This window comes from Physeter macrocephalus, chromosome 14 (assembly GCF_002837175.3).
Source record: "Physeter macrocephalus isolate SW-GA chromosome 14, ASM283717v5, whole genome shotgun sequence".
NCBI classification, from domain to species: Eukaryota; Metazoa; Chordata; class Mammalia; order Artiodactyla; family Physeteridae; genus Physeter; species Physeter macrocephalus.
The window spans coordinates 100,609,194-100,625,293 of NC_041227.1; the positions used below are offsets into that span (position 1 = coordinate 100,609,194).

Here is a 16,100-nt window from a genome sequence, read left to right on the forward strand (position 1 = left end):
GGGACCCGCCGGCCCCGGGGCTTCCCTAGCCCGTCAGCGGAGTCCCGGCTCTAGGACCCCACCCCCGGCCTCCGCTCCACTGCCCGCAGCCCGCTGCCCGGGGGCCCTCAGCCCCCAGCTGACCCCTTCTCCCCCTTTAAGGGCGCGCCCCGCCCAGTGAGTCCCCTGGGCTGCAGTTGCCCAGCGCGACCCCGCCCCTGGGAGGGGTCGACCCCGCCTCAGCTCTGCGGAGTCGGAGATGGGAGGCTCAGACCCTTTCTTAGCCCTTCTCGGAGGAGGCCTCCCGGTTCTGACCTTCTCCGTTTTCGTGGTCGCCTCCCTGACCCCCACCTCGGCTCCCCGTTACCGGCTGACAAGGCCCGCGTCAGGGCCGGCCTGGGCGGGAGCGCGGCTCCGAATGCCGTTTCGTCTCCAGGCTCAGTCAGCCGCTGGCGCCACGGGGAGTGGGGGAGGGAAGGCGGGGGACGTGGGGAGGGTGGGGCAGGGAGGGGCCGACAGCGCCGGGCGGGGGCCCCGCCTCCTCTCGCGAGACTCCAGACCCACGCTCCGGAGTCGCCTTTTTCGAAGCCCTAGCGGAGGGGGTGGGGTGCTCCCTGGTGGGGTGCTCCCCTGGCTGTCTCCAACGCGTGACCGGCACCCTCCACTGAGTCTAGCTACTCAAATAAATACGAAATAGGGCTGCTAGGAGGGATGAGTAGGCCTAAACTCAGTCCTCCGCTGCGCGGACCTGGAAACCGCTCTCCGGGCCGATCCGAGGGTCGGGGCCCAGTGAGGACTTGGGTAAGTGGGGAGGAGCTGAGGCTTTCCAAATCAGTGAGAGCAAAAGGTGGGAGTGAGGGAGTGGAGACGTGCATTTGGGGGCTAAGGGACAAACTCAGGGTCCTTGACGCCGCTTTCCCTGACCCCCTGATCTACCAGGAGCCCCCCGCATTACTGCTTCCCAGACTCGAGTCGCGATCCCGCCGAGGGGGCAGAAAATATTTAAGTGCTGACAGCTTTTTGTTGTCGTTGTTAACACTAGAGACAAATAGAAGACTACGTGGAGAGTGGCTTGTGTATGCGTCCTGGGCAGAGAAACTTCTTGGACTGGGTTAATATTAACTTAGAGGCTCAGAAAGGACACCGATTCTCTTGGGCAAAGTGCTGGTGCTGGCCAAAGGCCCTTCCCTCTGACCCTCTCCTGAGAAGCAGAGCTGCTGTCAAGACACTGGCGTGCCATCATGAACTCGGTTCCTACCCTGAAGGCTTTGGAGGCCAATATAGTTGTTGGAAAGTATTGTGCCTATAAAAGTCTTCACGATTTTAAGGATCAATACATTTGCTGCTCTTACAACTAACTAATCCTGGTAGAATAGGCTAGAGCTGTGATACTGATCTTTAAAAAGTATTTTGGTCACCACATGAAACCGTAGAGATTCGCAACAAATAGTGCGAGTGCAGCCCCTTAGCCATGTTGACTTACGACATTGTGTGGTCACTGTTAGGTGACATAATAAACTGGAAGAACCATTGTTTAGTCCCAAAGGTGTGATTATCCAGTAAGTATTTATGTCTTTGGCCATGTTAGGAGAGCAGAACGGTGTATGGTCCTTAGCTTAAATTCAACAGGCATATAGGATGTGCATGTAGGTTCTGACAAGTTAGACTACATAGCCAAAATCTGCACATTTTTAGAGAATCTTGTGTTTTATGTAAAACGCTCCTAAGGAAAAAAAGAATACTGTGGCTTTTAAGATCTGTAGGTGCTCCTCTAAAGACTATGTCAGTTAATGTGCCTACTTTATACCTTTTAAACTTACTTTGGATGACGGTTGGTAAAGGACATTGAAAATGACAAGTTCAATATATAGGTGCTAACTTTAATAACTTTCATTACTGGGTACACACTGGGTACTAGCAAAGAAAGAGTATTCACCCTGGGGGTTTAAATCTAAGTTAGAAAAGGCATTAAAACCCAGATATAAAACGTAACAAAACGAGGAGACCACAACAGTCTCTTTCCATCTGAGATTACTTTCCCTGATTTGGATTTGTCTTTTAGATCCACTGAGCACACTGCTTAGTATCTTTGGACAATGTTTCACATACTAGAGGTATTTAATAAGTACTTATTGTAAGGCTAAAAAGCTAATTTTGCTTGATAAATTGCTCTTTCTCAAGGAGGTAGCCTGGGCGCTACAAATGTGATAAAACCAACATTTGAGGGGAAACTGCTTAGAAAATTATTTCCCTGTAAAACAATTTTTAGACGTTTTAACTATGTATCTTCATTTTAGAGCAGGCACTCTTTTTCGCTATTGGTCTATCTTCAACTAAGCAAATATAATATTTAGTGCTGCAGCAAATATTTCATGACTAAGTGTCTGCCTCAGAAAGCTTACCTTTAATTGACAAAATAAAAGATTGCATAAAAAAGCCAGTTGTTGCCTTTTTTAAATTTCGATATTGGCAATGTGAAGGGCAAGGCTAAAGAATTTTAAAGGCCAAGAAAGAGCGGGCAATCAACAGCAGAAGACATTTTGCTGGTACCTCATAAAGAACAGTTGGTGTGATGGAGATGTGGTAAATTATCAGCAAAATACCATTCTTTTTCTTCTCTGGGAGGTCTACAATGTGTGAGAAGCCAAGCACAAAACTCAGACATAAATGAGATATGACTAGTCTCCAAGCTACCTGGGTTTAAAAGAAAAGAATATTGACTTGTTCCTTATACTCCTATCTTCATAGACTATACACAAATTCCTAGGGAGCAAAGTATGTTTTTGTATAATTTATACAACCTATTGGACAAGGGGCGCAATAAAAATTGTCATTTTCTGAACACAAAGCTATTAATATATATGTGGTAGACATCCCTAGTCTCTGATTGTGTAAAATTAAAGGCATGGGAATGAGTCACTTTCTGAAGGTCATAGGATAAGGTCCTAGACTAGATTATATTCTTCCTTTCTTCTCTTTCCCCCTCACTTCTCAGTCCTCAAAATTGACAGTTGAAAATTCATTAGAATACATACTGTTGTTTTCACTATAATAACCACATTGTTTTATGTGGTAGCAAAATCAACAGCAGGATGTTATTTAAATGGCCACAGTTGTCCAGATCTGAGTATCTGTGAATTGGGTTTTCTTTTTCATGACCTGACAGTGGGAAGTTGTGTTCTATCTGTCAAAAACAGAGGTATATTTTCCCCACTAAAAAAAATTTTAAAGGAAAAATAAGATCCACAAGTTAAAATGTAAGCTCCTTGAGGGCTGGGTCTTATTTTCTTTTGTTTCCCCTGGGACCTATATCTGGCACACTGGAACTCAGTAAATCTTTACTGAATGATCTCTTTCTCTTCTATAAACTAAAATCAAGTCAGAATGGTCTTCTTTTTTCTTATTAATTTCTCTGTTTTTATTAATGCAATTTCATTAGCTTTCTCTTACATGACTTTCCTAACTGGAGGTGGAATAAACACACAGTACATTTCGTTCTTAGTTATGATTCAATGTCTGTAACTGGGAGACAAACTTACTGAGAGATATTTAAGACCTAGGACAAGAAGCAGCAGACCAATTAGACCCATGCTCATTAAGTCATCAAATACTTTAAATTACTATTTATTTATTTATTTATTTTTGTGGTACGCGGGCCTCTCGCCGCTGCGGCCTCTCCCGCTGCGGAGCACAGGCTCCGGACGCGCAGGCTCAGCGGCCATGGCTCACGGGCCCAGCCGCTCCGCGGCATGTGGGATCTTCCCAGACCGAGGCACGAACCTGCGTCCTTTGCATCGGCAGGCGGACTCTCAACCACTGTGTCACCAGGGAAGCCCTAAATTACTATTTTTTAAATGAGAGGACAATATGGTTAGAGCCTCTCAGCCTCCTATGAATGCTTTGAACAGGTAAGTTGTAGGATATTAGCACTGTGACATAGCAGGAAAACCAATCACCTTTCCTAGTCATGCTTAATTTACATACTATAATCTTATTGGTTAAATTTCAAGGTTTTTTTTTTTCAGTCTTTATTGAATTTGTTACAATATTGCTTCTGTTTTACATTTTTGTTCTTTTGGCCCTGAGGCATGTGGGATCCTAACTCCCCGACCAGGGATTGAACCCACACCCACTGCATTGAAAGTTGAAGCCTTAACCGCCGGACCACCAGGGAAGTCCATCATGTCTTCCTTTTTAATTGAAAATAAAATCTGACTTTTGTTTTTATAGCTATATAACTATTCAATAGACTGATTTTTTTAGGGGGAAACTTCTTTCAATAATAGATTACCTCCAAATATAACTGATTGTTGTTAGCAAGGATAAAATGCCACATAAATACCAAATTAGCCATCAATATAACAAATCGAAGTAAACTAATTAGTATAATAGTCATATTTGCTGTTTACCCCCTCCCTTACCAGCATATGCCCCAATACTCCGCAGACACACAAACACTAACTCCTCATCCCATCCATCAGCTCTAGTTCAAAAAATACCATCTGTGGGGAAAACGTTCTTGACTCTACTGTAAAGTCAATTCTTGATTTGACACTCTTGGCAACCTATACTTCATGACTTTATAACAGTTGTTTAATGTGTTTCCCCCATTAGATTGCAGGCTCCAAGATATCAGGAAATGTTTGCTTATCATCCCTAGCAGAGAGAGTAGGCTAAAAAAATGAATAGTTTTGCCTTGGGACAACAGCTTTGTCTCAAGGCAAAACTATTGTCTCATAATTATTAAGTATATAAACCACAACAAATAATTCAGTCTATTTGTTGGAGCATTTAACTCCAATTTCAAGGTTTTTTTTTCAGTCTTTATTGAATTTGTTACAATATTGCTTCTGTTTTACATTTTTGTTCTTTTGGCTATTCTATGGAGCATTTAACTGTTTTCTGACTTTATAAGTATTTGATTTTAAACATTTGCTTTCTTATACTGAGGTTTCTTAAAAAGACTAAAATTGAGCAGTAGTGTTGACAGTTCCACAACTGAGATATTTTAATGTAAATGTTATAAAATACATACAATAAAAAATACAGAATAATAGGTGATTTAAGACGGACAGTAGGGGCTTCCCTGGTGGCGCAGTGGTTAGGAATCCACCTGCCAATGCAGGGGACACGGGTTCAAGCCCTGGTCCAGGAAGATCCCACATTCCGCGGAGCAACAAAGCCCGTGTGCCACAACTACTGAGCCTGCGCTCTAGAGCCCGCGTGCCACAACTACTGAGCCCGTGAGCCACAACTACTGAAGCCTGTGTGCCTAGAGCCCGTGCTCCGCAACAAGGGAAGCCACCACAATGAGAAGCCTGCACACCACAATGAAGAGTAGCCCCCGCTCACCGCAACTAGAGAAAGCCTGCGCGCAGCAACCAAGACCCAGAACAACCAAAAATAAAATAAATAAATTTATTCAAAAAAAAAAAAAAAAAGGGCTTCCTTGGTGGCGCAGTGGTTGCGAATCCGCCTGCCGATGCAAAGGACGCAGGTTCGTGCCCCGGTCCGGGAAGATCCCACATGCCGCGGAGCGGCTGGGCCCGTGAGCCATGGCCGCTGAGCCTGCGCGTCCGGAGCCTGTGCCCCGCAACGGGATTGGCCACAATAGTGAGAGGCCCGCGTACCGCAAAAAAAAAAAAAAAAAAAAAAGATGGAAGGTAAAAATCCTCCTCCTCACCCTCCAACCTTCCAGTATCACAACTGTAAACACAACAGTTTCTTTAAAATACTGAAATTTATAAATATTCTAACAAGTCAAAAGGCTTTGTTTCTTCTGTATTGGTTTGTTTTACATGGTGTTGAGATACATTTAAAATATTAAGCATCACTTCTGTTAGAGTAGGAATGAAAATTTTATAATAAAATACACTTAACACTGAATTGCCAAAAGCCCATTTTATATTTATTCTTCCTCATTAAAAAATATTGCTCAAAACATATACTACCTGTACTGATCACCAAAATTTTACCGTCTTATCTTGCAAGTGCAGCACATATATAACTAAGCAGTTGGTAAACATGTAGAGATTGAGTACAAATAAGGCCCACAAGGTACTGCTGTGTAATGTATCTACCAACAGGTTGACTAGGCCAGTTGTTACATTTGACAGCAAGAAAAAAATTAACTGGTTTCTGTTCATTGCTGTGATTAAACAAAGAGTGGGTTCCTTTCTTTCAGCTTCAGAGACTAGAGATTCTGAATGCTTTCTATTTGCAGCAGGTGACTGGATCAGTTTCCAAGAACATGGTACTGTTGCCCCTTTAATTAGAAATTTGGCAAAATTCAAAATTATATCACCCAGTAATAAACTACTAAGAAGGATCAGGCAAGAAGCAACTATCCAAATACAAAAGGCTAAATTGGCCATTCTTCGAGATGCTACTTCTACATTTACCTGAACTATGTAAAGAGATATGAAGAAGCCAATAGCTGTCAATAGAATACAACATGCTACTTTTATCCAGTCTTTGATATGTGATCTTTTTTTAAGTACGTATGATCCTGTTTGAACACCAGCCATGTGTATTGCCACATACCCCAAGGTAGAGATTATTCCTTCTCGGTTGGCATTTAATAAACCAACCCTTGTGCCACTGCCATCACTGCCATACAAAATTAACCTTTTCAGTGGGGTAAAATCAAGGGCTAGCTGGTAGAATACAGTAATGCTGATAGCCACAATCCAGGATTTATTTAGGGGAAAAACAGTCAAAAGCAGTGATGTTATCAATTTCACAACTATTAAGGTAAAGAAAAAATTCCAGTGAACTCCATACTCAGTTAAATGTTCCTGATAGCCTATGGATTTTATAATGACTAATCGTCCCATTCCTAGGAAGACTAATGGCCAAACAGAGTACAATGACTTTGTAAGATAACAAAGTCTGGACCCTTTTGTATATTTTCTCCTAACCTCTGGACAAACCATTGCAGTCCCAAAAATAAAGCCTCCTACTCCAAAATCCATTGCTCCTGTCCCATAGAGCTCAGTTTTGGCAAATCTTCTGGGAAAAAGAGGGAAGTCCACAGCCAAAATGGCAACAGCAGTAAATGCACTGTTAATTACACGGAAACAGGAGATGGCTGGAATGTATTCTGATTCTAGACTGATTTTCAAGAATTTTTCAAGGATTTTCCCGACAGGCATTCTGGCATAGCAAGTTCTCCTGCAGTATGTTTCATAGAGCAGCCCTGCCCCAAAGATAATTACAATGAGATACTCAAGGAGGACAAATGAAGCGAAAATGGTCAAAGTGGTCACCAGGGGAACTATTAGGAAAGCAAAGTCAATGAAGAATCGAGTTCTCCAGGTATGTGAAGAAGAACATAAGTGCTGTGAGAGAATGATCAGGAGCCCTCTACACAGGATACAGAGTGCAGGCAAGCACAAGCCCTCGGTGATTTCCAGCACGCTCGTTCCACTGTGGTTACTGACAAAAGCTTCCTTCATCTGCTTTTGGGACATTTTTTCTTCTTCCTGTGAAAACAAGAAAAAAGGGATGGGGCTAATCTGGCAGTCCAGTAGTTAAGACTCTTTGCTTCCACTGCAGGGGGCACGGGTTCGATCCCTGGTAGGAGAACTAAGATGCATTTGTGGAAAGCAACGTTCCTGTGGAACTGGCATATACATGTACATGACTTGGTAATTTGCATAAATATGCACCTGACTTGATTTTACTCTTATTCCGGAGTTTCGGAGCAGAACCTAGGACTTGCGATTCCCCTCACAAGGATTGCTGGAAGAAGCTTAACACTAATACATGAGGATAAGGATGTCATACTAATAGTATGAAATTACTGGTTAAAAAGCTTTAGCTGTTCTCAGTATAAGGCAGACTCACAAAGAAAGTGAATTTGAGATACAAAACCTGAGAATGGACTCACGGTAGGATAGAAATTCCAACTCCAAAGCATGTAAAGGTCATGAAGATAATATAAGGAAAATTGAATACACCTCACTAGTGATTTAGAGTCAAATCTGAGACAGGAGGAGAAGAGGGACAGGGAAAGAAAAGGTATTTAAGTACACTTTGGAATTGGGGGCCTTGGTTTCTGTCCTGAGCCTCTCTGAACATCCTGCCTCTAGTACAAAATGCGAATCCTCCAGTGATCTCCTGAGCCCCAGACTACTCCTTACCTCATTTACAGGTTAAGGTGTAGGTAGTGAGAATGGATGCTAATCGTGGAGGAGGAGTAGGGGCCGTAAAGTAACACACTAGTGTTAATTGTTGTAAAGGGATATAAAACACCTCTCTGCCACATATCTATGTCTGAAAAGTGGCACCTGGGAAGAACACATTTGTTGGCCAACAAGAACCATATTGAATAAAAGAATGCATGCATGCGTGATGGCTTATCTGGGCCCAGCAACATTACTTCCCGAGAACAAATCGATCCGAACCTGCTGGCCCTTAAAAATAAAAGAGCCCTTTTCCCGACAGACACGCGCCCCGGCCGCGCCGGCCTTTATACCTCAAGTGTTCCTGGTGGTCTCTGCGCCCAGAGGTAGAAGGTCCCGTAGGAGAGCCGGGGCGCGGGGAACCGCCGCAAGGGCGGGACACGCGCGAGCCAGCCGCTTCCGCCTCCCGAACAGCGCTTCCGGCCGACGCCGGGCGGCCTGCGCTTCTGGGCCGGCCCCCCGCGCACGTCCCCGCCCACGAGGGTGCTTGTTTCCCACGCCCCGCACGCGCGTCCTTCCGTGTCAAGGGCTTGCTTAGCCCAGGTGCTCTCGGGGCTTGGCCTCGGGCAGGTCGGTCAGAGGAGCTCGGGCGGGAAAAGCGCTTCCCGCACCTCACCACTGGCCCTCAGACTCCACTCGCCGGCCTCGTCAGTGGGGGGTGGGGGTGGCCAGGGCGCCTGGTCTCCCTACGGAGAGACCCACAACCCCGTGAGGGCCCGGAGGCCCTGAAGCCCTCCCTCCCTTCTCCCCCGCATCTTACCCCAGGCTCTCAGAATATTTTGTCCCGGAGCGAGCCCCCAACTCCGGATGCCGGAGCCCGGGACGAGCCACGTGCGCCCCGCGCCGCGAGTGCGCGCCCCGCCCCGAGGGAGGAGCGTGCCGGCTCCCAGGCACTTGGCCCCAGCTGCAGCCCGCGGCTGCGACCCGGCGTTCCCAGCTTTCCTTCCTCTCCGGCTGGCTCTTGCCCGCGCCTCCGCCCTCCCCTCCCCGGGCTCTTCCCGCCGCCTCACCCGTCCCGCCCGTCTGCCTTTCCAGTCTGGCCGGCGGGGGCCGCACGCTCGGCGACTCAGGCCGTGGGACCGGTGAGTGCCACCCCCAGCCGGGTCCGAAGCCCTTTGCGTGCCGGAAGGGACAGGGGAGGCCGGTGGGCCCCCGCGGCGCTGGGGAAGAAGGGGGCGTCTCTCCCTCCCCTTTCCAAAGCGCCGTTTCCCTTCCCTTTGCCCTTTTCTTTTTGACCCTCTCGAATCCCAGGAAGGAGGTAGCCTAGCTCTTTGCCTTTTTCCAGAACAAGGACCTTTCATAGTCACTCACCACCGAGCCGGCAGGGGGCGGCCCGGGGTGGGGGAAAGGTCCCGCTCCTGCTCCTCTCCTCTCCTTGCCTAGGGACCTGGGAGGGGGCGGCTGGCCCCGAGAGGCGTCGGGGCAGCCGCGCCCTTGGCTGGGGTCACGTCCACCTTCCCAGGAAGGACATACTGTCCCCGTGCCAGGTGCTTCCGGAGCGGCATCCGAGCCCTGGGCCCGGCGGGCACCTCGCGGGGACAAGGAGTGCCCGTTCCCGCCGGGAACCTGGGGGCGGGGCGCCCAGGACCCTTACCCTGCTCTTCTCGTCTGCCCTCCCACTGTCGTCTGAGCCGAGGAAGAACCGGAGGCTGGAGGGGAGGAGGGAGGGGGAGAGCTGTTGTTCAGGTTGCCACCTGCCCTGACTAGGGGGTTTTCATCTATTCATTACCGCCTCCCTCCTGCCCACAGTGGTCACACCCTTACCAGAAATTCTTGGCTGGTAATCGCGAAGCCGACAGGGAGCAAGAGCTGGGAGAACTGGAGAAAACCGCTCTAATCGGACTTGATTCTGGCAAGAAGTGGACCCTGCATCGTAATAACCAGCATTTGCAAAGCGGTCTCAGAGGTACTATCCCATTTGATCCTTAACTCAGCATTGTGAGGTCTGGGTATTAGTAGTCCTTTTTGCAAATGAGGGAACGGAATAAGGCTTAGAGGGGTCTTGTGAACTGCTTTTGAGGGGGTGTGGGCTTTGGGATTCTAACCCTACAACCTGTTGCGTTCCCCTCTGATCCTCTCTCTTAAGATGAGCTTCTAGTTGAGGGAACTTTGTTGGCCTTGAGTCTCTGGAGCCCTCTGCATGGCTGTCCCCTGGATGGGGTACAGTCAGTGTCCAGGGTGAACGTGTCCACCACAGTCCTGATGCCCTCCTCTGCCTGAATTGTCGTTTTTCCAGTTTCCATGGCAGCCCCTATCCCTGAGGTCTTTGAAAGGCTAGATGTATTCAGGGCCTCAAGAAAGTCTCCACCAAGGTGAATTCATTACTGACACCCCTCATTCTCATCCTCATCCTTCCTTGCTGGGGAGGTGTGAAGCCTGGGAAGTTCCAAGTCTGTGAGTCACTTACAGTTTTTCAGAGATTGGCCTAAGCCCAGCTTCACAACACCCCCTCTCTCGGACGGGTTCCCCTCCTCTGAAATCTTCGCCTTCTTAAAGTTGACACTGAACTGTTCCACCTGATTAGTGCTCCCAAATGGATCATCCATCCTTAGTACTAACAATATTTCCCCTCTGAATGAATATTAAGATTTGTACTTTGTAGGGTGCTTTCACCTGGTTGCCCTTCACAGCCACTCCTTGTGAGGTAGACAAGATGAGGAATGAAGGTGGGTGGGGAAGGTGTGATGGCTTACCAGTGAAGGACTGAGCTGTGGCTTCCGTCCCACACAGCAACTTTCCTGGAACATCAAAAGTTGATTCCAGCCTCCCTGCCCCACTGACTACTGACTGTACTAAGATAGGACATTTCTGTGTGCTGGAGAGGATAGGGCACGAGGCATCTCTGTCTTCCGGTGTCCTCATCCTGCACGGCACGCTGACCCAGAAGATTTGCAGCCCCACCTCAAACCCTGTAATAAAACTGGCCCTGAAGGAGCCCAGGGCGCCTCTGGAGGCTCCTGTAAGTTTCCCCTGTTCCCTCATTGGCAGCGGACGGGACAGACTCTCCCTCTCTGCCCAGGCTCACCCTGGTTCTCATTTTGGTTCTTCCTGCTTGGTGGGGGGAGCAGGAGTGAGTCACCCTGGAGAAGCCCTCACCTGTGTGTGCCCCTTGTCTTCTCTCTCATGCCACAGGCTCTAGGGTGATTCGTCTCAGAGATTCCTCAAGAACTGAGCCCTTTGCAGGACTCATGCCCCAGCCTGTGCCCCTATGACCAGGTGGATAGCACTCCTTGTGCCTGCGACCCAGAACCCTGGCTGACCACATTGAAGCAGGATGCTCCAGCAGGTAAACCCTCACCCTTCGATAACCCTGGCCTTCAAGCACCTGAGGCACCTCCGCATCTTTCATTTACCTGAATGAAGCTTCCACTGCTCTGACCTGGAAGGAAGGGAAAGACCCCTTAAAGGTCTTTCTTCTTTTCTGTCTTCAGATAGTCATTCCAGTACCTTTCACCTGTTTCCAAGAAGCTCTTCCAGATACCTAATTTGAATCTCCCCTGGTGTGGTTTTTAGCTCTTTTCCCTGGGATGGGTAAGATGGGCTGGGTGAGGGAATCCTTAGGGCATTTTGGTGACCTTACAAGCCTGAACCAATGAGGGAGTCCTGAGAGATGTCCCTCACAGCCTGAGTTATTAAGGCAAGTGGAAGGCTGTGGCCTCCAAGAGGAGGTGTTCCTTGAAGCTGAGCCTTAAAGAGTAAGTAGGAATTGGGACTTCCCTGGCAGTCCAGTGGTTAAGACTCCGCCCTCCCACTGCAGGGGGCACGGGTTTCCCTGGTTGGGGAACTAAGGTCCTGCGTGACATGCAGGGTGGCAAAAAAAAAAAAAAAAGTAGGAATTAGCCAGGTGGAGAAGAAAAATAAGCAGTCCAGGCCAAGAGGTCAGCCTGTGCGAAAATGTGAGAGAAGATGACCTATGTGGAAATATACAAGAATTCTGATGAATGGATCATGGGGTCCACAGTGGGTTGCTGTAGGGACTTGAAACCTGCCCTTACTCCAGGCCTCTGCCTCTGAAAGGCTCCTATGGCCCCAGTCCTGCCCTTCACTGTGGAGCCCTATCTCATACCCATATCATCCTTCACATGCACCTCTTGGTCCAAAGACAATGCCAGTAGATATTTGCTGAATTTTTATTTACTGAGTGTTGCCACTGGCCTGAGGCAGATGATTCCTGCCCTTTAGGAGATCACGGTCTAGTGGAGTCCTAGGCAGGTAAGGCAGGATAACCGAGAGTGAGGTCAGCCAGCCTCAAGGGAGTCATGGTAGACTCTGCTGCTTGACCTTCTCCCCTCCTTTTGGCTGATGAAACAGGCTTGAAGGCTGGAGAGAAGCAGGCAGGACAGTCATCTGCTCTGGGCTTTTTTTATTGTCCATTTTTTACTTATTTCTTATTTAAAAAGCAGTAACATTTATCGTAACTGTACTAGCAGCTGCTCTGTGTTGAGCCCTTGCTATATAGTAGGCACTATACTAAGCATTTTACACATATAGTTTTGTTTAGTCCTTGAGAAAGGTATCATGTTATATATATAGTGCTATTATATCCCCATTTTGGAGATAAGGCTCAGAGCAGTTAAGTGACTTATTCAAGGTCAAGTTCATTATAAGCAATGTGGGAAATATAGATAAGCAAAAAGAACATTAAAGTTACCCATAATTGTACTGCCCAGAGATAACCGACATTTCAGAGAATATCCTAGATTTTTTTCCCTAAATATGTATTTTTAAAATATTTAAGGGTATCATTTTCTTTGTAATCTGCTTTATTGCATTGTAAGGATGTACTATAATTTAAGCTACTATTTGGACATTTGGGTTATTTTCAATTGTTTTGCAATTGTAAATGTTTCTATATATACTGAACACTTTTATGACCTTTACATAGGATCATGTTCTAGAAGAAGAATTGCAGACTTAAGGGACATACGTAGTTTTAAGGCTTTTAATATATTATTGCCTAATTAGAAGGACTGCTTTTAACAAAATCATATTATAATAGCTCACTTTTGGTGGAAGAGATCAGATGCCTTTTCTAAATACTTTATGTGCTTGTTAGCATCTATGAGGTAGATGCTACCACCATTCCCATTTTACAGATGAGGAAAATTGAGGCACAAAGAGATTAACAAACTTACACAAGATTATACAGCTAGGAAGTGGTAGAATCAGGATTCAAACCCAGGCAATGTAGCTTTCAAGTCCAAGTCAAGGACCATGATACTCAGCTGCCTCTCTGGTAGGATAAGAGCTGTTCATAAATTACGGATGGAAGACTTTGCTGGTGGCGCAGTAGTTAAGAATCCGCCTGCCAATGCAGGGGCATGGGTTTGATCCCTGGTCCAGCAAGATCCCACATGCCGTGGAGCAACTAAGCCCGTGCGCCACAACTACTGAGCCTGCGTGCTGCAACTACTGAAGCCCACGCGCCTAGAGCCCCTGCTCCGCAACAAGAGAAACCACCACAGTGAGAAGCCCGTGCACCACAACGAAGAGTAGTCCCCACTCACCGCAACTAGAGAAAGGCCACACGCAGCAACAAAGGCCCAGCGCAGCCAAAAGAAAAAAAGCAAAAAAAAAAAAAAAATTATGGATGGGTTTGTGAGTGATTTTCTTTTTTCCCCTAGAGCAGAGGGATTCGCATGGACCCAGTCATGCTCTGACCTTGGCAGTTATCCTGGAGGCCAAGAGCCTGCTTTGTACATGCATCATCGTGGGCCCAAGTTCAGAGAACAGGCAACAGCTTTGGAAAGAAACTTTTTACTGGGCTTCTCAAATGACACTTGCCTCCTTGGCTTGAGGGTTTGAACTATAAGGTTAAGTAGTCTCATTAGAAACCCACACATGTTATATCACGGACCCCTTCCTCCAAAAGCAGATTTCAGCCAAGTTACTGTCTTCTTCTGTTACCCACACCATCTTTCCTGCAGCCCCCAGGGAGAAGAGAGGAGCAATGGGGTCCCAGGAGGAAACATGTGGAAAGTGTTGGCGTCGAGGATGGGCAAGGGAGAGGGAGAAAGGGCCACTTCCCCTTGGTGCTCGTTCTTGACCTCATCTGACTTCTGAGCCAGGCTTCTTCTCAAGTAGACCAGGGCAGCAGGAGCTAATTAATTAACCAGGCTAAGTTTAAGCCCCAAGAGGCGGGTGATGAAGGCATGGGGCTACCTCATAGCTGATTTTTCATCTCAAGCTGAATGGTCTCTTTCAAAAAAGGTCCAAACCATGGTTCTTTTCCTTTGCAGTTCTCCTGTAGCAGCCCTCCACCTTGGGCCCCACCCCTGCCAGCCCAGTAATGCTGGTAGCTGGCCCGGCTAGAAGCTGGAACTCATTGCAGAGGAGAGGGGATAGCATTTATTGATTTACTGAGTACATGTTATGTGCCAGGCACTTGACTAAGTGCTTTGTATATGTCTTCTTCTTTTTCTTTCAAATAGCCCTGTGAGTTGATTTTATTTTTCCTAATTTACAAATAAAGAAACTGTGGCTCAGAGAGGTTAAGTAACTTACCGAGTCTCACAGGCCTAGTAAGTGGCAGAGCTGAAGTTTGAACAACCAAGCTATGATACTAGAGGCCTGTTCTTTCTACTATACAGGCCCCCACCCTTATGTAGCTGCCAGCTGGTCTGAGTCCCAGCTCTCCTGGCCCTGTTACTCCCTCCCAGGTTAATGGCCAGAGTTCAGGCTCTGATGCCCATGGCAGGGAATCCCTCAGAGAAGACCTGCAGGCGTTCCTGGGCGGGGAGGCCCCGCTGCACCAGCTGGATGACCTCACTAAGGTGAATCCTGTGACGCTGGAGACAGGTATGGGCCCCCCCTCTCCTCGGGTGTGCCGTCTCCAGTGGGCGGAGGTGTGATGAGGGTATTCAGCACTGCTGCCCCTGGCCAGACCAAGGCAGGCAGGACTCCTGACCTGCAGCCAGACCTCTGCCTGGCAGATGCCACCGGGCTCCCCAGTGCAGCCTTTGCTCCAGATGTGGGGCTCAGCTTAATTAGATCTTGTACCTACTCTTCAGGGAGCTGCTGGGATCTAATGGCTCTTGGCTAATTGCAGAGGGAGCGCTGTTAGGCGGGTGTTTGTATGCGCAGTTATGTCTCCATTTGAGCCAGAGTTTGCTAAAGGCACCTCTGCCTCAGTCCTGAGGTGTCTGCAGGCCCGGTACACGGCAGACACGTTCTACACCAGAGCTGGCTGCACCCTGGTGGCTCTGAACCCCTTCAAGCCCATCCCTCAGCTCTATTCACCAGAGGTGATGCAAGAGTACCACACTGCTCCTCAGCCCCAGGTAAGACTCACCGCTGCCTGTGGCCTCAGGGCTCGCCCTCCTCCCCTAGGCTACCTTGCGGCTTCCCTGTCCTTATCCATGTATTCACCAGCCATGTAGTCATTCCAAGTCTACTGGTGCCATGGCCCTGCCCACCAGGAGCTCACAGAAGTTTGGACATATACCAGTAGGTGCAAAGTTGGAGATAAATATTTGTTCAACTGATTTTGGAACTTAAAATAGGGACATAGGACAGGTGATTTTTATTTTCTTTGTGAATTTATTAGTAGGAAAGAATTTACAAGGGAACATTTGTGTATTTAACAAACCACTTTTTTGGGAAAAGGATAAAATTACATGTGACAAGGATTGTCCTAGAAAATTCAGCACATGTTCATCTCCACTGATTGGAATGCCAAGTAACTTCTTTTTTTTATAAATTTATTTATTTTATTTTATTTATTTTTGGCTGCGTTGGGGCTTCGTTGCTGTGCGCGGGCTTCCTCTGGTTGTGGCGAGCGGGGTCTTCTCTTTGTTGCAATGCGCGGGCTTCTCATTGCGGTGGCTTCTCTTGTTGCGGAGCACGGGCTCTGGGCTCGTGGACTCAGTAGCTGTGGCTCGCGGGCTCTAGAGCGCAGGCTCGGTAGTTGTGGCGGACGGGCTTAGTTGCTCCGCG

The 16,100-nt window shown here is 47.6% G+C and overlaps 3 protein-coding genes across 24 annotated transcripts in view; 1 reads left to right on the forward strand and 2 right to left on the reverse strand.

Annotated features, from left to right (window-relative positions):
- The window catches only part of GGNBP2 (gametogenetin binding protein 2), a 31,055-nt gene extending 30,602 nt beyond the window's left edge, over positions 1 to 453 (reverse strand). For 3 of the 8 annotated variants that reach the window (XM_024127688.3, XM_007114717.4, XM_007114716.4), the window contains exon 1: positions 295 to 452. The gene's annotated coding sequence lies outside the window, so the exon portion shown is untranslated. Of the gene's footprint in view, positions 1 to 294 lie in introns of all 8 variants that reach the window. The other 5 variants (XM_007114721.4, XM_028498687.2, XM_055090067.1 and 2 more) reach the window with 3 other exon arrangements.
- A 4,379-nt stretch (positions 454 to 4,832) lies between these two features.
- On the reverse strand, positions 4,833 to 9,191 carry PIGW (phosphatidylinositol glycan anchor biosynthesis class W). Of its 3 annotated transcripts, XM_055089990.1 has the most exons (3): positions 9,176 to 9,191; positions 8,459 to 8,851; positions 4,833 to 7,463 (listed from the first exon to the last, which is right to left on the reverse strand). In XM_055089990.1, the coding sequence occupies exon 3, from the start codon at positions 7,449 to 7,451 to the stop codon at positions 5,940 to 5,942; it is 1,512 nt and encodes a 503-aa protein (XP_054945965.1). In that variant the 5' UTR covers positions 7,452 to 7,463; positions 8,459 to 8,851; positions 9,176 to 9,191; the 3' UTR covers positions 4,833 to 5,939. The 3 variants fall into 3 exon arrangements, with proteins under 3 accessions (XP_054945965.1, XP_028354435.1, XP_028354433.1); XM_028498634.2 differs by lacking the exons at positions 8,459 to 8,851; positions 9,176 to 9,191 and adding an exon at positions 8,926 to 8,997; XM_028498632.2 differs by lacking the exon at positions 9,176 to 9,191 and having other exon boundaries at positions 8,459 to 8,910.
- The window catches only part of MYO19 (myosin XIX), a 32,127-nt gene continuing 24,740 nt past the window's right edge, over positions 8,714 to 16,100 (forward strand). For 9 of the 13 annotated variants that reach the window (XR_448251.4, XR_003682835.2, XR_003682836.2 and 6 more), the window contains exons 1-5: positions 9,171 to 9,247; positions 9,915 to 10,071; positions 11,298 to 11,451; positions 14,825 to 14,963; positions 15,297 to 15,445. Coding sequence is in view for 10 of the 13 variants with exons in the window: in XM_028498624.2 (XP_028354425.1) it covers positions 11,440 to 11,451; positions 14,825 to 14,963; positions 15,297 to 15,445 (300 nt within the window). In the remaining 3 variants the exon portion in view is untranslated. Of the gene's footprint in view, positions 8,736 to 9,170; positions 9,248 to 9,914; positions 10,072 to 10,147; positions 10,478 to 11,297; positions 11,452 to 14,824; positions 14,964 to 15,296; positions 15,446 to 16,100 lie in introns of those variants that run through there. The other 4 variants (XM_028498625.1, XM_028498626.2, XM_028498628.2 and 1 more) reach the window with 4 other exon arrangements.

Coding starts and splice junctions, on each gene's coding strand:
- PIGW (XM_055089990.1), bottom strand. CDS start 7,451: ATGTCCCAAAAGCAGATGAAGGAAGCTTTTGTCAGTAACCACAGTGGA.